This window comes from Fistularia commersonii, chromosome 33 (genome assembly GCF_037954325.1).
Source record: "Fistularia commersonii isolate RoL2024-O1a breed Wild chromosome 33, RoL_Fcom_v1.0, whole genome shotgun sequence".
Lineage (NCBI taxonomy): Eukaryota > Metazoa > Chordata > Actinopteri > Syngnathiformes > Fistulariidae > Fistularia > Fistularia commersonii.
Window position 1 is genome coordinate 4688445 of NC_141316.1, and position 16144 is coordinate 4704588.

At 38.7% G+C, this 16144-nt stretch overlaps 1 protein-coding gene across 2 annotated transcripts in view; it reads right to left on the minus strand.

Annotated features, from left to right (window-relative positions):
• pemt (phosphatidylethanolamine N-methyltransferase) overlaps positions 1 to 16144 on the minus strand; it is a 63193-nt gene that overhangs the window by 12442 nt on the left and 34607 nt on the right. The window contains exons 4-6 of one of the 2 annotated variants that reach the window (XM_086140504.1): positions 9258 to 9403; positions 1586 to 1697; positions 1005 to 1105 (exon numbers count right to left, since the gene is read on the minus strand). In XM_086140504.1, the coding sequence (XP_085996630.1) occupies positions 1005 to 1105; positions 1586 to 1697; positions 9258 to 9403 (359 nt within the window). The remainder of the gene's footprint in view (positions 1 to 1004; positions 1106 to 1585; positions 1698 to 9257; positions 9404 to 16144) is intronic. The other variant, XM_086140503.1, reaches the window with a different exon arrangement.

A 16144-nucleotide genomic window follows, 5' to 3' on the forward strand; every position in this document is an offset into this window, starting at 1 on the left:
GTGAAGCGATGATCCATACATGATATCGGCAAAGCAAAATGGAACCGTGCACCACCTATAGCTCTCTCATCTTATTTATTTAGCGGCACGAGGCGAGGTCCTGTTCATGTGTCACTCTAAGTGCATCCGCTAATGTGCTTGGGCTAATCTCCCCTGCAGGTCACACGGAACAGACCAATGAGGGGCCTAATGAGTGAGGAAAATTGTCTGGCACAGTACACGGCTTAGTGGGGTGATTTGTGTCATTGAGCGTGACAGTGTGTGTATGCGTGTGTTTCTCGTTCATCTGCAAGTTTGAGGACTACTTTCATTGTCTGTTTGATTTGAAAGAGATCCTTCAGAGTAAATGAGGTGCTCTCAGGCCCGGCTAAGAATGTCCTTGAGGGTTTTGTGGCTTCGACATTCTGTTAAAAATATGTAAATGGAATATTATGAAAATAATTACTCAAAATGCATACTGTCATGGCAACCAATAAAGCAGGATCAGTTAAGAAGAACAAAATGGCATTTTAAAAGGAAAAAGTAGGAATACATTTCTTTTCCTTTAGATTCTTTTGGTTAAACAATGCTGATTTACATTTGTAAGTCAACTTGCTGCTTGTAAAACGGAAAGTGGGAGAGTCTAAAGAGACCCTGAAAATAGTCAAAGTAATTGCTTATTACACTTTAACACAGAGCTCAATAATTAACCTCAATATACACAGAAATCAACAGTGACATCACCAAGGACAGAAAGAAAAGACGTAATACTACTTCAATTTCTTGATAATGTTCTTTGAAATAGCCAGCAGGCATACACATATACATACAATGTGCATCCACACATATATGCAAATTAGAAGGGTTAATGCACAGGTGTATCAGGGAGCAGCGTAGGGGACACGGAGGGAGGGGCAGCAGGGAAATGTGAGTGACACCAGTTAAATCATCCAGCAATCGAAGTCAAGGTTGAGAAAGTAGTACAAAGTAAGTGGAAACACCACTGACTTAACAATGGAGCCTACGTTTCTGTGCGTTGTGAAGAATGGGGGTGTAATACAGTAGCCTTATGAGTGGCAAGCTTGTCCGTTTGGAAGCACTGAACTTGCATCTGCGCACGTGGCACCTCATACGACGGTCATTGTTTCCACAGAAGCAAATAAAGAAAAATTGAACGAACTGTTAAATAGTGATGCTTCTCTACAACGCTCGCACCATTTTCCATCCTCACATTTATCTCTGCTGTCAAAATACTGAGAGAAAAATGACAAATAGCAGGAAGACTTTTTTTTCCTTCATATGTAACCTTGTAAAGATTATTTCCTATCGCTTTCATTAAAAAAAAGAATCAATTGCTATTCCAGATCCTTATCCATATATTATATTACGTTCTTCAACTCCTCCATGCTCTAACACACACATACATACACAGCATTTATTCGTGCATGACTCCGACCTTAACCTGATTTTAAATTCCTCAAACCTCCACTGAAACTTGGTCTGAACTACATGTTTGAATCCACATATCACGACAATGTCTTTTCTGTTTTGTTGGAGACTCATTCAGGGCATGGCCATTCAGCAGATTCAAGAATGTGCAACTTACATGAGGGCCAGGCCAAAGTAGTTTGCAGTGCTGCCCCAGTACATGGGGTTCTCGATGAGATTGAATGGAAAGCCGGTCACCTTCTCCTCCATCAGGATTCCAAAATAGTCACCTAGACGACACACAAATATTGGAGCAGTCAGTGATGTAGCTGTGCATTTTATAAGTCATACTTTGCAACAGTATTAAGTTTGAGACCATCACACCTGTGCACCTAACGGTTCGGGCAGAGAGAAATTCAGTGTCAAACTTGACACTTGTTCAAACTGCTTTCCTGTGTGTCATCTGTCTCAATGCTCGGCTTCAGATTTTCCTCAGGTGCCTCACATCAAAAAGCATTTTTGGTCGGTCCAAGTCGTTGCGATCATTTGCTTTTGACATGAGAGAACAAGAGCAGACGCCGGGGTCAGACCGAGGATGGACTGCCAGGGTGGAACAATAAGGGGGAGGGAATTTGATCATCAACACCCTGATTAACTTTCTGGCTGCGAAATAACCAGCTAAAATTACATTTTTTTTCTGACTTGAAATATAAATAAAGGTATGCCAATGTGCTTATTTTAAATCTATTTTCAAAAATGGCTTAAATAAAAGCGGTTCAACGAAAAATTATTATTTCATAATGAAAATAATGTAAAATGTCATTTCATTAGGTTTCTGTTATTACTGAAGTAATTGCTTGATTATGACATAACACCTGAGGATCTCATAGGTTTTTCACAGGGTCAATTCATGGATGTTCAAACCAATACAATATTACGTGGATACTTGAATATCAATATTACAACTTATGCATTCAAACACCATAAAAGCATAAATACAGGAGGCGCACTGTTGATGTAGAGTACTCTAATATTATTCACACATTATTACATGACTTTAATTCAAAGGTGGTTTTTCACGACATGGGTACAAACAAGGTTTTACATGAGATTACGGGTTTATTACAACCAGTTAAAACAATGTTGTAACTGCTACATCTCCATATGAGTACTCAGGGAACATCACTACAGTATTACAATAGTCTCTGAGTACTATTGTATTCAGTTTATTGTGATAAAATGTATTGCCATTTCACTATCAATTAATACACATTTCAATGTGAATACTCAAGTATCATTGTGACATAAGTACATGTGTTTTAGGTAAACAAGCATCATTCCTGCGCCGTGGATAACGAATGAAATTTATCACTGCATAATTTAATAAGTATTAGGGAAATGCACACATCTTTAATGAAGTTGTACTTCTGAGCTGATGCACATGCTTTTTAACTTTTTGGTGATTTTAAACAATATGGACCAGGGGAGAAAAACAATGCACCAATGATCCAAAAACCTAAAATCCCAGCAAAATATCTCTTAATTTAAGCTTTAAGAAAAAAAGAACAGCATTACATCGGATGTGAGGATGCATTTTTCTTTGGTAAGACTTTCTTGTGTGAAGTGTGTGTGTGTGTGTGTGTGTGTGTGTGTGTGTGTTCACTTGTATGGCAGGGGTCTTAAGTCATTATAACGTAGGGGGTTGCTGAACTAGGACACTGCTCACTATAACCTGAGCGTCATGTAATAAGTTCCCCAGGTAATGTGGTCACAGAAACACACACACGCATATTGTCTGACCCATTTTGAGACTTAACTACAACAGGGAATGAAGATTCATATTTTTTATGCATCCCTTGTTTATTGTCCACACACATACACATGCGCGCACACACAGTATTTTAGCAGTTGAAATCAACTTGTTGAATTCAGACACACTGCTGGTGTCCCTGTTTTCCAAAAGAGGCTGTTAATCCCCGTGTTATATAACAATTTCATGTTGTATGTTCATTTAGACGCCACAGGTAGGACTAGGATTGAAAAGAGATTATATAAACAAATATGTTCGGATTTGAATTGAGAACGAACCGTCCCTTTTCTGCTAACCTAATTTTCAACCTGCAAATGATCAGTAAACCATTCAGATTTAAAGAGCCACAAATTGTTTTTTTTTTTTTTTCCATATACCCACGTCATAGCTGTTTTATTACTTTTATGAAAATAGGCAAACTGTGTGTACTGGAGGGTAGTGATAGAGCCATGGTAGCTTTTAGTATGGAGAAGTGAGTGTGTGTATGTTTGTCTGCTGGTCAACACATTAACACCGCTTGTGTTTGGATTGTTTTGGGATCCTTCCTTCTGCCCCAGTACCATCAGTTTAAATCATCAGGTCACAGTGACTTAAGGTGCTTAATATAGAGGAAAAGAAGACATGTTGAGCAGCAGAGCACACACCCACAGGCTATTCTCTCGCAAGTGTAAACACAACTACGCTTGCTGATTGTTTTGGATGGAACCACATTAAGTGTTAATGACAAGAGAAAACAGAAGAAAGACAGCATACGAACACAAACTTTTCTTCAGTCAAGTTTAAAATAAATTAAGAAGTAAAATAATTTCTAGGTTGTGATACTCCAGACATTGCGGAACTGAGTAAATGATCTTGTCCCACAGTGTCCCACTCAATCGCTGAGCTTTTTTGGACTTATAGCATAATTTAAATGGTTTACCCACCCACGTAGCTCTGAAAGCTATATAAAGCTTTTAATTCATTTATTTATTTTATTTTTTAGCAATTTAAGGTCTTAGAATAACATAAAGTCTCGACAATACGGATATCTCGGATAGAATGGATGTAGACGATGTATCTTCTGAGAACCATACACATACAAATATGATCATCCTTCCAGGCTTTTGAGCATCCTCCTATGTTATCTAATGCAGGTATTTCCATCATAGTTTCCCTGTACTTACTTTTTTTGTCTGTGACAGCAATGGACACTGACTTGAACCAAAGAGGCGAGACTAGCCAATTCAACAGGGTTGTCCAAATGTTTACTGATATCAGACATCTTTATCTTAATTATCACATTATTATCATTTGATCTTTGATGGGTTACAGTAAATGCTGTTGATAACAATCGGGCCCTTTCCTGACAGCCTTGGGTGTTTAATGCTCTGATATGAACGAGTAACAGTCAGTCCTCTTGTACCCCCGAGTAAATCCCCCTCAGAAAAAAACAAAAAAAACAAAAACAAAACGAAAAAAGATTAACTACCTGGTGGCCATGGCATGATTAACACACTGAGTTATTTGTACAACCTTATTCGTCACTTGAGAAAAAAAGGCTGACTTGGAATCACACCAAGAGCCAAGAGGCTTAAATACAAAAATCACAAAAAATCAGTGACGGATACTCTGTGGATTCGAATATTGTATAAAAGCAGTTGACGGCAAAATTTGAACCAACAAATGACATTTATAAAGGGTCTGATCGAGCAGTTTAAAAGGATGAAAGTATTCTATAACAATCTTCATTTTTTTTAATGAAGCAAGTCATCTTGTTCAATTTAAGGACCAAGGAGATGAGTGGCTTTTTTTAAATATAAGTAACAAGGGTTTAACAATGTTTCTCAAAAAAATTAACAAAAAAATTCAAGATTGCCTCCTTGGTATTTTATTCTGAAAGGATATCTGGTAGGCACTACACAAAAAGATAGCAAGCATCATCAAGTAAACGAATATCAGAGATGTAATCAGATGTCCTCATCCAGAGCTAAAGAACGAAACAGAGAACAGTGTGCAGTCCGAGTAGATTTTGTTATGCAAGAGGGTATTGTGAATGTTTTTCTCAGGTTTCAATTGACAGTTATTGCTATGTTAAAAAAGAAAAAAAAAAAAAAAAAAAGCTACTTACTAATGGCGACAATTTGAATTAATGCATCTTTTACAATTACAGCAGCATGGAGTGTCCATATATGCTTTCGCGTAACCTCTGAAGCAGCTTATGTGTACTGATACGGACACGGGTTCAACCTGGAGTAGATGTCTTTATGATGTCTTATGTTTTCCAAATTTTTTAAAAACTACTTTATGAAACACAAGATGCTCTTGGAAATCCAGAAATCAAAGAGAGATGCTGTTTGAACTAATGCAGCTCTTCACTATCAATGGTTTCCTGACATTCTATCTTGTCTCTTAGCTTTCATTTTTTTGTATTTTTTGTCATGAGTATATATATTGAGTCCTTTGAAAGATGCCCTCCGACTGCTCTTGGTTCAGAAGAGTCCTGCTTACTCGTCATATATTATTTTTATTCCTTTACTGCATGAAGCATGATAGTTGGGGAATAATAAAGTATTTCTGATTCTGGTTATTCCTTCACAGATGGGCCAAATGAAATGGACAATCTCAAAGGTCATAGTATTCCTCTGCATGTTTGGATGCTCAAGGAGAGGTTAAAAAGATTTTAATAAAGCTCTTAGTGAAGTTGTTGGACTTTAGAAGTCTGGACCCATTACGTCTTAGTTCTGTATGTATCCAGCTCTCTGGATCACTTCAGAATTTGGTTCTCCCAATTTCACAACTATAGATATGACCAGTTCCAGCCTTTTAGGTTTTTGGATGTAATTTTTCAGCATTCAGCATTTTTTTCTACACCGACAGAATACATTTTTGGAGGGTGTGCTCCAAATAAAGGGGGATCACACTCCTCGGCCTCCCTGGAAAGTTCTACCTGGGGGTGCTGGAGAGGAGGGTCTTGGATTCAAGAGGAGCAGTGAGTGTTTCATCTTGGTCGTGGAACAATCGACCAGCTCAGCAGGTCCTCAACAGTGCACAGGAGTTTGCCCAACCAGAGTACATGTGTATTGTGGATCTGGAGAACACATTGGATTGTGTGGGTTTTTTTTACCAAATCCGGTACTATGGGATGTTTGGTCCCGCTATGATTGGCGTCAGAGCCTGGTCCACATTGCCAATTGGATTCCACCATAGGGCTGCCCTTTGTCACTGTTTCTGTTCATAACTTTTATGGACAGAATTTCTGGCAGCCAGGGTATTGAGGAGGTTTGGTTTGGAAACCTTGGGATTGGGTCACTGCTTTATACAGACGATGTGGTTCTGTTGGCTGAACCGGTAGGCCTGAAAAGGTGGAGCTCCCCCTGGGTCACAGATGCCGTCCTGCCCCAAGTGGGGGAGTTTAAGTATCTCGGGTTGTTGTTCATGAGTTAGGGAAGGAATGAGTGGGAGTTCGACAAGTGTATCATTGCACTGTCTCTGCTTAGACTCTGCATCAGTCTGTCACGGTGAAGGATAAATTGAGCCAAAAGGCAAAACTCTCAATTTGCCGTTTGATCTGTGCTCCCTCCGTCACATATGGTCATGAGCTGTGGTAGTGACCGAAAACACTAGATTACAGATCCGACCCATCCCAGACTCCTCCCTGGTGAGGTGTTTGGAGCATGCCCACGTAGGAGGAGGCCCTGGGGAAGACCTAGGACACACTGGAGGGACGACGCATCTCTTCTGGCAGGGGAAGCCCTTGGGATTACCCCCAGAAGTCTGGGATTACACCAAACCCCAGACAAGTAGAGGAAGATGAACGGATGGGGAATCAATTTTGGACTCATAAAGACATCTTATCTCCACATAATAAACATCGATAACCTCACTGACAAGCTTGCTTGATGAAAGCCATTTCTTTGGAGCATGATCTTTGAGCTCCTCCCAACAGCAAAAAAAAGGAAATTTCACACTAACACACACACACACACACACACACACACACACACAAAAACATATATATATAGAGAGAGAGAGATACAGAGAAAAATTAAGCATTAAGTGAAATGCTAGATGTTGGAAAGAAGAGAATAGAATGGAGAAAATGGAAATACTACTTCCTTGACAGGTTGAATATTCTTGAATGGGAATTTGTAAAACATTTTGGTTCATGGCTTTTATTTATGTAGTATTCTGTCAATGATGGAAAGGTGCTTAGCTGAAAGAAATATACATCAATTTTGTATAGCAGGTGTACAGTGGGTGCACGGTGGCGCAGTAGTTACGTAGCACAAAGGACCCTGGTTCGATTCTGACAAGGGGTCCTTTCTGTATGGAGTTTCCTCCCACAGTCCAAAAACATGCAGCAGGTTAATTGGAAAAACTGGGAAAATTGCCCCAAATGACAGAGTGAATGTTGTCAGTCTGTATATGTGGCCCTTTGATCGACTGACGACCAGTCCAGGGTTTACCTCACCTCTCACCCAATGATAGCTGGGATAGGCTCCCCCGACCTTGAGTGCAGGATAAGCGTCAGATGATGGATGGTGTACAGTGTTTCTTTGTGTCTGCTCAAAATGTAATGATGCATGCTTAATTGAATATTGATGACAATCACAAAAGCTACTCACTTTTTTACCGCTTACCAAGGGCACTGGCACATACTCATTCTTTGTACTGACCTAGATTAAACTATATAACTCTTTTTCATGCACAAACACCACCTCCTGCCAATGCCTTTGCCTCCTGCTGCTCATGATTCCATCCCTCAGCTGGCACAGTTAAGGAGTAGCACAGACTGAGGGTATTTTCAGGCGAAAAGATGCTACTAAACCGGAGCACAAGGTCTGGATCTAAGAAATGACTCACTGCCATAACTGACCTAGAAATAAAATACCAACATTTGTAAAACAGTCAGAGGCCAAAGTCATACAAGTTACTTTTAAGCAATGTCTGCATTGCACAAAGAACACGTTGCTATCTGACTTATTTTTTGTTTACTGTACGTGTAAACAAAATGTTTCATGGCATCTATAGAACTCCAGTTCTTGGTTCATTGGCCTTCTATTGTGTCTGCTTCACAGATAAAACATGCACAGCTTAAGAGTTTGAATCAATTAATCCAAAACACGTCATGTTCTCTCTTTGGGGTCACGGGCAAGCATGTTGAAAGGACACGTGTTTAATGTTGTATATACCGATCAAATAGCCACAACACCATTTGTGTCCATAATGATTTCCTGGAGGGCTTCATCTATATCTACGTGTATGTCCCTGAATCCTAAACATGACAAAATCATTCCTAAATGTGTAACAACTGTTTTTATATGATAAACTTCAAAGAGTAGAGAAATAACCTTGAAGGGAAACTGAGTTCTCATGAACAGTGGAAGGTGTTGAAGTCAGTTTCACACTGTGACCAAACTGTATAATTACGAGCACGATGTTGGTCTCGTGACTCACACCGGCCCAAAAGGCATCCAAAAAATTAGGACTGTTTAACAAATTACTACAAAACAGTGGGAAATGTTAGAGGTCCAAAAAGGCCCTGGGAAATAAAAGGGAAAATGTGCCAATATTTGATATTTCTCTCTTGTGGATTCCACATTAGAGACTGCACAGAATTTTATTCCCTATTAACTGTTATATGAAATGGAAATAAGGGCAAAGAAGACTCTGATTGGTACTTCTGCCATTTTTCCATTTGCGCAAAAAAAAAAAACCCACGGTGATTCATTCAAAAACCACATTGCGCCGGCAGTGCGATGTGCAGTTACTAGAATGACTCCGGAATAAAATTTCAAATCTATGGATGTACAAAAACTTTTTCTGCAGTTCCCAAAATACACATCTTGGCTTCTGTTCTAATTTGTTCTCTCCTGGCTGTTAGATTCCAACATCTCCTGGATGTCCTGTTTGGTATTACCCATTGCAACCGAAATCCCAGGTGTCCGCAGTGATGAATGATGCAACTAAGTGTACTTAATAAATATAAAGTACACGTAAATATAGAGTAAAATTAAAATCAACACTGTTCCTTCCATACTTGAGCATATTTGATACTTACCAAGGAAGGTTCCAGTGAAACCTAGAGCAAGGAAGCTGCTGACCACCAGCAGGGTGCCGAGTATCAGGAGACCAACGCCGCCATAGAAGACAGCTGTCCTCTCAAACATCTCACATCTGGCTTGAGCCTTCATCGCTACTGTTATACTGCAGGAAAAGAAAAATCATAATCAGCTTTAAATTGTGACAGAGATTCATTCAGCACACTATCTGTATGCCCTTGAATAACCAAAGCTGAGAATGTAGAGCAGAGTTAGTCACTGTTGTAATCTTTACATGATTTAAATGGTATATATGAAAGAGTTTGGATGAGGGAGGAAGTGCAATATACTGAACTATCACAAGAAAAAAGGAAATGAGAAAACATCTGCAAATTTGTAACAAAGAATGGAATATGTAGAGCAGTCAAAGGTCAAATAAGGGGTCAGCGATGTTGAATTTAAATGAAAAACATTTGCAGTGACCTAGTTTTATAAAATGGATCTGACGCTTGTGTGAACAAACACTGAGGAACAACACCGTCATTGAGGGTCACTGTCGGACGGAATTACAAGGTGAATTCATTTGTTTTTTTTAAGAAAGAAGATTTTCTAAGGACAAATAGAGCTTGCTGAAATATTGATGGAGACAGAATATGTTTTGGACAAGCTTGTGCAAAACTGAATGGGCCAACTATTCCCAGAAAAAAAAGGACTTAGATGAACAAACTTGTGTAATAGATTTCTCACCACCTTGACCAGTGGATCCTCAGAACTAATCATCATAGTACAACTTGGGAATGACAACATTTCTGCTTTTTCGCATTTACCACGCCCCATTTTACATATCTGATCATTATATATTTCAAGAACTAAGTCCTGCCAGGATGACGTGTTGAGAAGAAGCTGCTAGAAATCCCAAACCTGTGTGAAAAAAGTTCTCACTTCTCACGGACTATGTTAAGCCCTTTTACGCATCATTAAAGTAGTTGTTCCCACTGTTGACTCATACAATCTGAAGGAAAACGTAATTACGATGCGATGTCATTACAGCTCCTTAGCATTAGGTCGTTTGTATAGGTAATGACAATTCATCAACTGTTCCTAAAATATTTCACCGTGGACCAAACATCTACCACTTCAGTTCAGGGGATATGAAATAAAGTGCCGATTAACTGACTTTTTGTCTTTTGTCTATTTGTTTTTCTTTTTCATCTGGCTCTGACCTTTTAGAGAGTTAAAGTTAATCTTAAATCTCAAGCAATTTGCTTTGTTCTGTAGACACAAGGTCTTCATCATAACATCTCATCAAGGTAAAATGTCACAATACTGACGTTTCAAAATAACACTGGGGGTGTACTGCTCTGAAGTACCTCCAAAGTATCATGTTAGAAAAATATGACAATATGCATTCTGAAGCTGAAACATGCATTATAATATAAATCTGATTGACTAGGGTTCTCCAGTGAAAACTCAAAGATATTTTGTAATATTTACTTTGCACCAGATGTCAACTGCATAAAAACTTCAGAGATTGAAAGAAAATATTTCAATTCAATATCTACATTGCTTATCCTCCCATCAGGAGGTGGGGTACACCCTGTATGGGGGGGATCTTGCACCCTGTATGGGGGGGATCTCTCCACAGAGAGAGTGCCATGTCGGAATTAAACCAGGGACCTTTTTGTGTGAGGCATGTCGTAGTGCCTTTTCATTCTTCACTGAGTTAAAATTGCTGTACAATTACAACCCTTGACATTGCTGTAATTAAATATACAGTGTGGTTCAGGGTAAAACAAGACTCCAGAAAAAAAAATTAAAATCCTTGTCCTTAAGGGAAGCCAGAAGAATTTTAGTCATTCAGTGACCCTGCATTTGTTTTGACGAAGACTTTTTTGACAGTGACAACAAGCACTTATGCACACAAATGGAGAGGCTGTAGAAATGAATAATTGCAGTAAAATCATGGATTTACATATTTTTTTTGAATGGCTGTTACTTAACAAGCCTCCCACCATCTCTTCTAATCCATTAACAGTGTGTGTGTGTGTGTATGTGTGTGTGTGTGTGTGTGTGTGAGTGAAAGAAGGAGAGTGATTCAGAGTGCCTCAAGTTTTACCTGACATCACAATGGACTGCAGTTCACCCTGACAGATAACTTCAGCAATTTGTGTTCTGTGGTTATACAATAATGGCATCAGTGATAATAATTTCTCCATCCCAGTCGTAGTTCATCAAGCCTGCACCATATCTGTGTTTCTGCCTTTTTGTTCATTATAAAGTTACACAGAAATGAGAAGTTGCTTAATACATTAAGCATTTTTTTTTTGCCACAGCATTGGAAAAATTAATTTCTAACAAGGTAAGTTGCTGAGTGTCTCTATTCATGTAAACTTAGTTAGTAATATCAATAGCAAATGCATTAATGTGAACAATTTTATCATCATGCAATTAATTTCTTCATAACTCACTGTATTTTTTTTTAGATATTTGTTATCTATTTAACGAGGTTGGACCTTTACGAAGACGGAGATAAATGAATGTCAGGTATGTTATATAGTTATATTGTACACACAAAGGTTTGTTATGCCAGGGAGACAAGTCCCGTAAAGGTCATATATTAAATGCCTTTGTGATACATAAAAAACAAAGAATACAATATATTTGTTCTTGTGTTGAGATGGAAAGAATACCAAGAGATAGATCGATAAACATTTGAATGGCAGATGGAATCTAGGGCTTTAAGTGTTTACAGTGGCGCAGTAAAGTATTTCGTCAGCCACCAATTGTGCAAGTTCTCCCATTTAAAAAGATGAGAGAGGCCTTTAATTTTCATCATGGGTACACTTCAACTAAGAGAGACAGAATGTGACAAAAAAAAATCCAGAAGATCACATTGTCTGGTTTTTAAAGAATTAATTTGCAGATAATGGTGGAAAATAAGTATTTGATCAATAAGAGAAGTCCATCTCAATACTTTGTTATATACCCTATGTTGGCAATGACAGAGGCCAAATGTTTTCTGTGAGTCTTCACAAGGTTTTCACACACTGTTGCTGGTATTTTGTCCCATTCCTCCATGCAGATCTCATCTAGAGCAGTGGTGTTTTGGGGCTGTCGCTGGGCAACACGGATTTTCAACTCCCTCCAAAGATTTTCTATGGAGTTGAGATTTGGAGACTGGCTAGGCCACTCCAGGACCTTGAAATCTTTCTCACAAAGCCCCTCCTTTGTTGGCCGCGCCGTGTGTGCTGATGGAAGGAGGTTTTCACTCAAAATCTCACGATACATGGCCCCATTCATTCTTTCCTTTACACGGATCAGTCGTCCTGGTCCCTTTGCAGAAAAACAGTCCCAAAGCATGATGTTTCCACCCCTATGCTTCACAGTAGGTACGGCGTTATTTGGATTCAACTCAGCATTCTTTCTCTTCCAAACACAACAAGTTGAGTTTGTACCAAAAAGTTCTATTTTGTTTTCATCTGACCATAGGACATTCTCCCAGTCCTCCTCTGGATCATCCAAATGCTCTCTAGCAAACTTCAGACGAGCCTGGACATGTACTGGCTTAAGCAAGGGGACAAGTCTGGCACTACAGGATTTGGTCTACAGGTCTGCATTTCTGTTTCTGGTCTCCTTTGACAACTCTTTGGTCTTGGCCATAGTGGAGTTTGGAGTTGAGGTTGTGGACAGGTCTCATGGAAGAAGTTACAGGTCTTTGAGAGACAGAAATTTTGCTTGTTTGTAGGTGACCAAAGACTTATTTTAAGAGGAATTTACCAATTAATTAATTAAAAATCCTACAATGTGATTTCCTGGATTATTTCCCCAATTCTATATCTCGTTGTAGTTCCTATGATGAAAATTACTTTTTTTTTTAAGAGGGAGAACTTGCACAATTAGTGGCTGACTAAATACTTTTCGCCCCACTGTACAATATTTTAAAGATGACCACAATACTAACTTATTAGTATTGTTGTGAAAACAAACAAACAAACATTTTTTTTATATAGGTAATAAGTATTTCGTTTCTTTTGGAAAGTATGTACCCTCAAAAAGTCAATCTTTTACTTGATGTATGCTTACTGTTTATATCCACTTTTCAGAAAGGTCTGGCATACTAACAACAGATAGTGATATACATGCTTCTCACATAAAATCCAAGTGATGATAATGATCACACACAGCTATAGAGGCATAAAATAAGGAGGAAAGCATTGAGGCTATGTTGCCAGGAGACCGATGCCTTACCCAGTCACATCACTTCCCTCGTTTTAGTGTATTTAGATCGTGTCCTTGGAAACACAGAAATTTGCCAATGAAAAATAATAACCACTTTTGCATGTTAAAAAAGGGAAACCCTATGGTTTTTAATCTGCAACTCTCCTGTGTCAAGACCACATATAAATTGCAGCTCTGTCCGACAACAGTCAAGGATAAAGGAAACACCTAGTAAGGGTTTTCAAGAAAAAAGACATTTACACCTGTGTTTTATTTTCACTTATATTCAAATTCTTTTCATATTATATTGAAGTTTTTTGTTTTATATTTAATATGTGTATATGTATTTACCTATATCTTCTTCTTCTCCTTTCGACTTTTCCCTTCAGGGGTCGCCACAGCGAATCGACCTTCTCTATTGAATCTACATATACTGTCTTTCTTTTTCTCCATTCTGTTGTACATTCTTATCCTTGATGTTGCAGTTTTTGTGGATGATTTGTGGATGTATTTTGCTCTCTTCTAATTGTCTCTCAATTTATATTTATTTTTATATTCATATTTATTGACACTGTACAGTAAACCCTTGTTCATTGCGGGGTTACGTTCTAGAAATTACCCGCAATAGGCAAAATCAGCAAAGTAGTCAGCTTTAGCAGTCAGCCCTTGCTGGCAGTAATTGGGCATGACACTGCTTGAAAAGCACTTGTCGATGGCCCGAGATCCTCCTACTCTTCGCTGTCATGAATGTCATCAATGTCAGCAAAGGTTTCATAAAGTTTTTTAGCATTTGTGCGGATAACGTTGTTATCCCGCATAATGTCCTTTTTCCTGCAGTCATTAATCCACAAAGCTAAAGCAGACTCGATCCGTACAATGGTCTTGTTGCGGACAGTCACCACCCCTTTTGCATCCTTGTTAAAACTTATTGCTGCTGTCGTCCTTATGTTATTTTCCTACTTCTTTATGTAACGAACCGAAGAGTCATTTATTCCGTAATGGCGCCCTGTAGCCGCATAGCATCTCCCTTCATTCAGCATGTCCAGAAGTTTTACTGTTTCAGCGATAGTTAACATCTTCCTCTTCCTTTTGGGGGCGTTGTCAGATTCCTTTGCCGATGTAGAAAGTTTCATCGACATCATGGATTTTGTCAAGCTGTACAGAGACAAGGCGACACTGGTCTACCGTCCTTTAGCCGATTAGGATGCAGAACACAACATACTGTAAAGAACTGTACAAAAAAAAAAAAACTAAAAAAACTGCACAAAAAAAAATCTGCGATACAGTGAAGGCGCAAAAGTTGAACTGCGTTATAGCGAGGGTTTACTGTAACTGTTACGCTGCTGTGACAAAAGAATTTCCCCGATGGGGATCAATGAAGTTTATCTTATCTAATCATATGAAATATGTGTGTGTGTGTGTGTGTGTGTGTGTGTGCACGTGTGTAGTTTTTTAATCAATTTTCCTTGAAATGAATTTTATGTGAAAATGTCTTTAATGAAAGAGTAGGGGGTCAAAAGCACAGTTTAGTTCAGAGAAGAGACCCCCTGCAAGACTAACCAAAGGTGGTACCTGATAAAATAAAAGTCTAGAAATTCTGTGATGTGTATCAAATAAATATATAAACAGCCCTTTGGTTTGTCTTCCAAAAAAAGCAATATAATACCTGGTCAATCTTATAATATGAGGTGTTTCCACACGAGTGAGATATGGCAAGGAAAGAATGTAAATGGGTCAATTTAACACATTTATTATGGATGGACTTAGCCTCATAGTAATTACAGTGATTGAGAATGTGTCTGTAAAATATGATGAAAGGGAACACGGTAATTGGCCCCTTGTTGTGCAGAGATGGCTGCTGCATTTGTGATGAGGAGACAGTAACATCTAAAGAAATAATTATTAATAATATTGATACTCATTTGTTCCAAGTAGCTGACCAGCAAAACCTTTCCATGTCTCGGTTTTTTCTATGTGATGGAGTGAACGTGGAATTTAGCAACATTTATTTGGGATGTTAGGATCATCAGGGTGATTAATATTTGTTTATACAGTATTTTTCTTCAGTATTACTGCTGCTTCTGCTGCTTGCATCCTTTGCCTTCAGTATCTCAGTGACTCTCCAGCCCACAGACTTCCTCTGCTTTGACCAAACTGGGATTTCTGGCTGTTACATGACAAGTTGGCACTCAGATTTATAAGCACATTAAATGCCTTTCTATTTTTCTGACATTGGCAGGATGTCATTCCCTACTTATTTAACAAAACATGCAGCAAATTCCAAGAATTCCAATTGCAAATTCAAAAATAATGACATGAATGGTAAATGTTCTCCATTTAGACAACGCTTTCAACCCCTTGCAGTTTCAAAGCGCTTTACACAGGATGACATTCACACACACATGCAACACCCGATCGCGATAGAACTGACATGCAAAGCATTGATCAGTCTATCAGGAGCAATGGGGGGTTTCAGTGTTGGTATGCAGACTAAGATGGGGATCCATCTGATCCATCAAACTTCTGATTTGGGGGACGCCCACTCAACCTACTGAGCCACAGCCACAAAAATTAAGGGGAACTTGAAAATGTGTATGTGAACTTTAGTCTAACATATGGCAGTTGGGACATGAAGTGCATGTTGTATTTGAAATCATTATGTCTCTGGCTTAAAAATACATTGGTAATT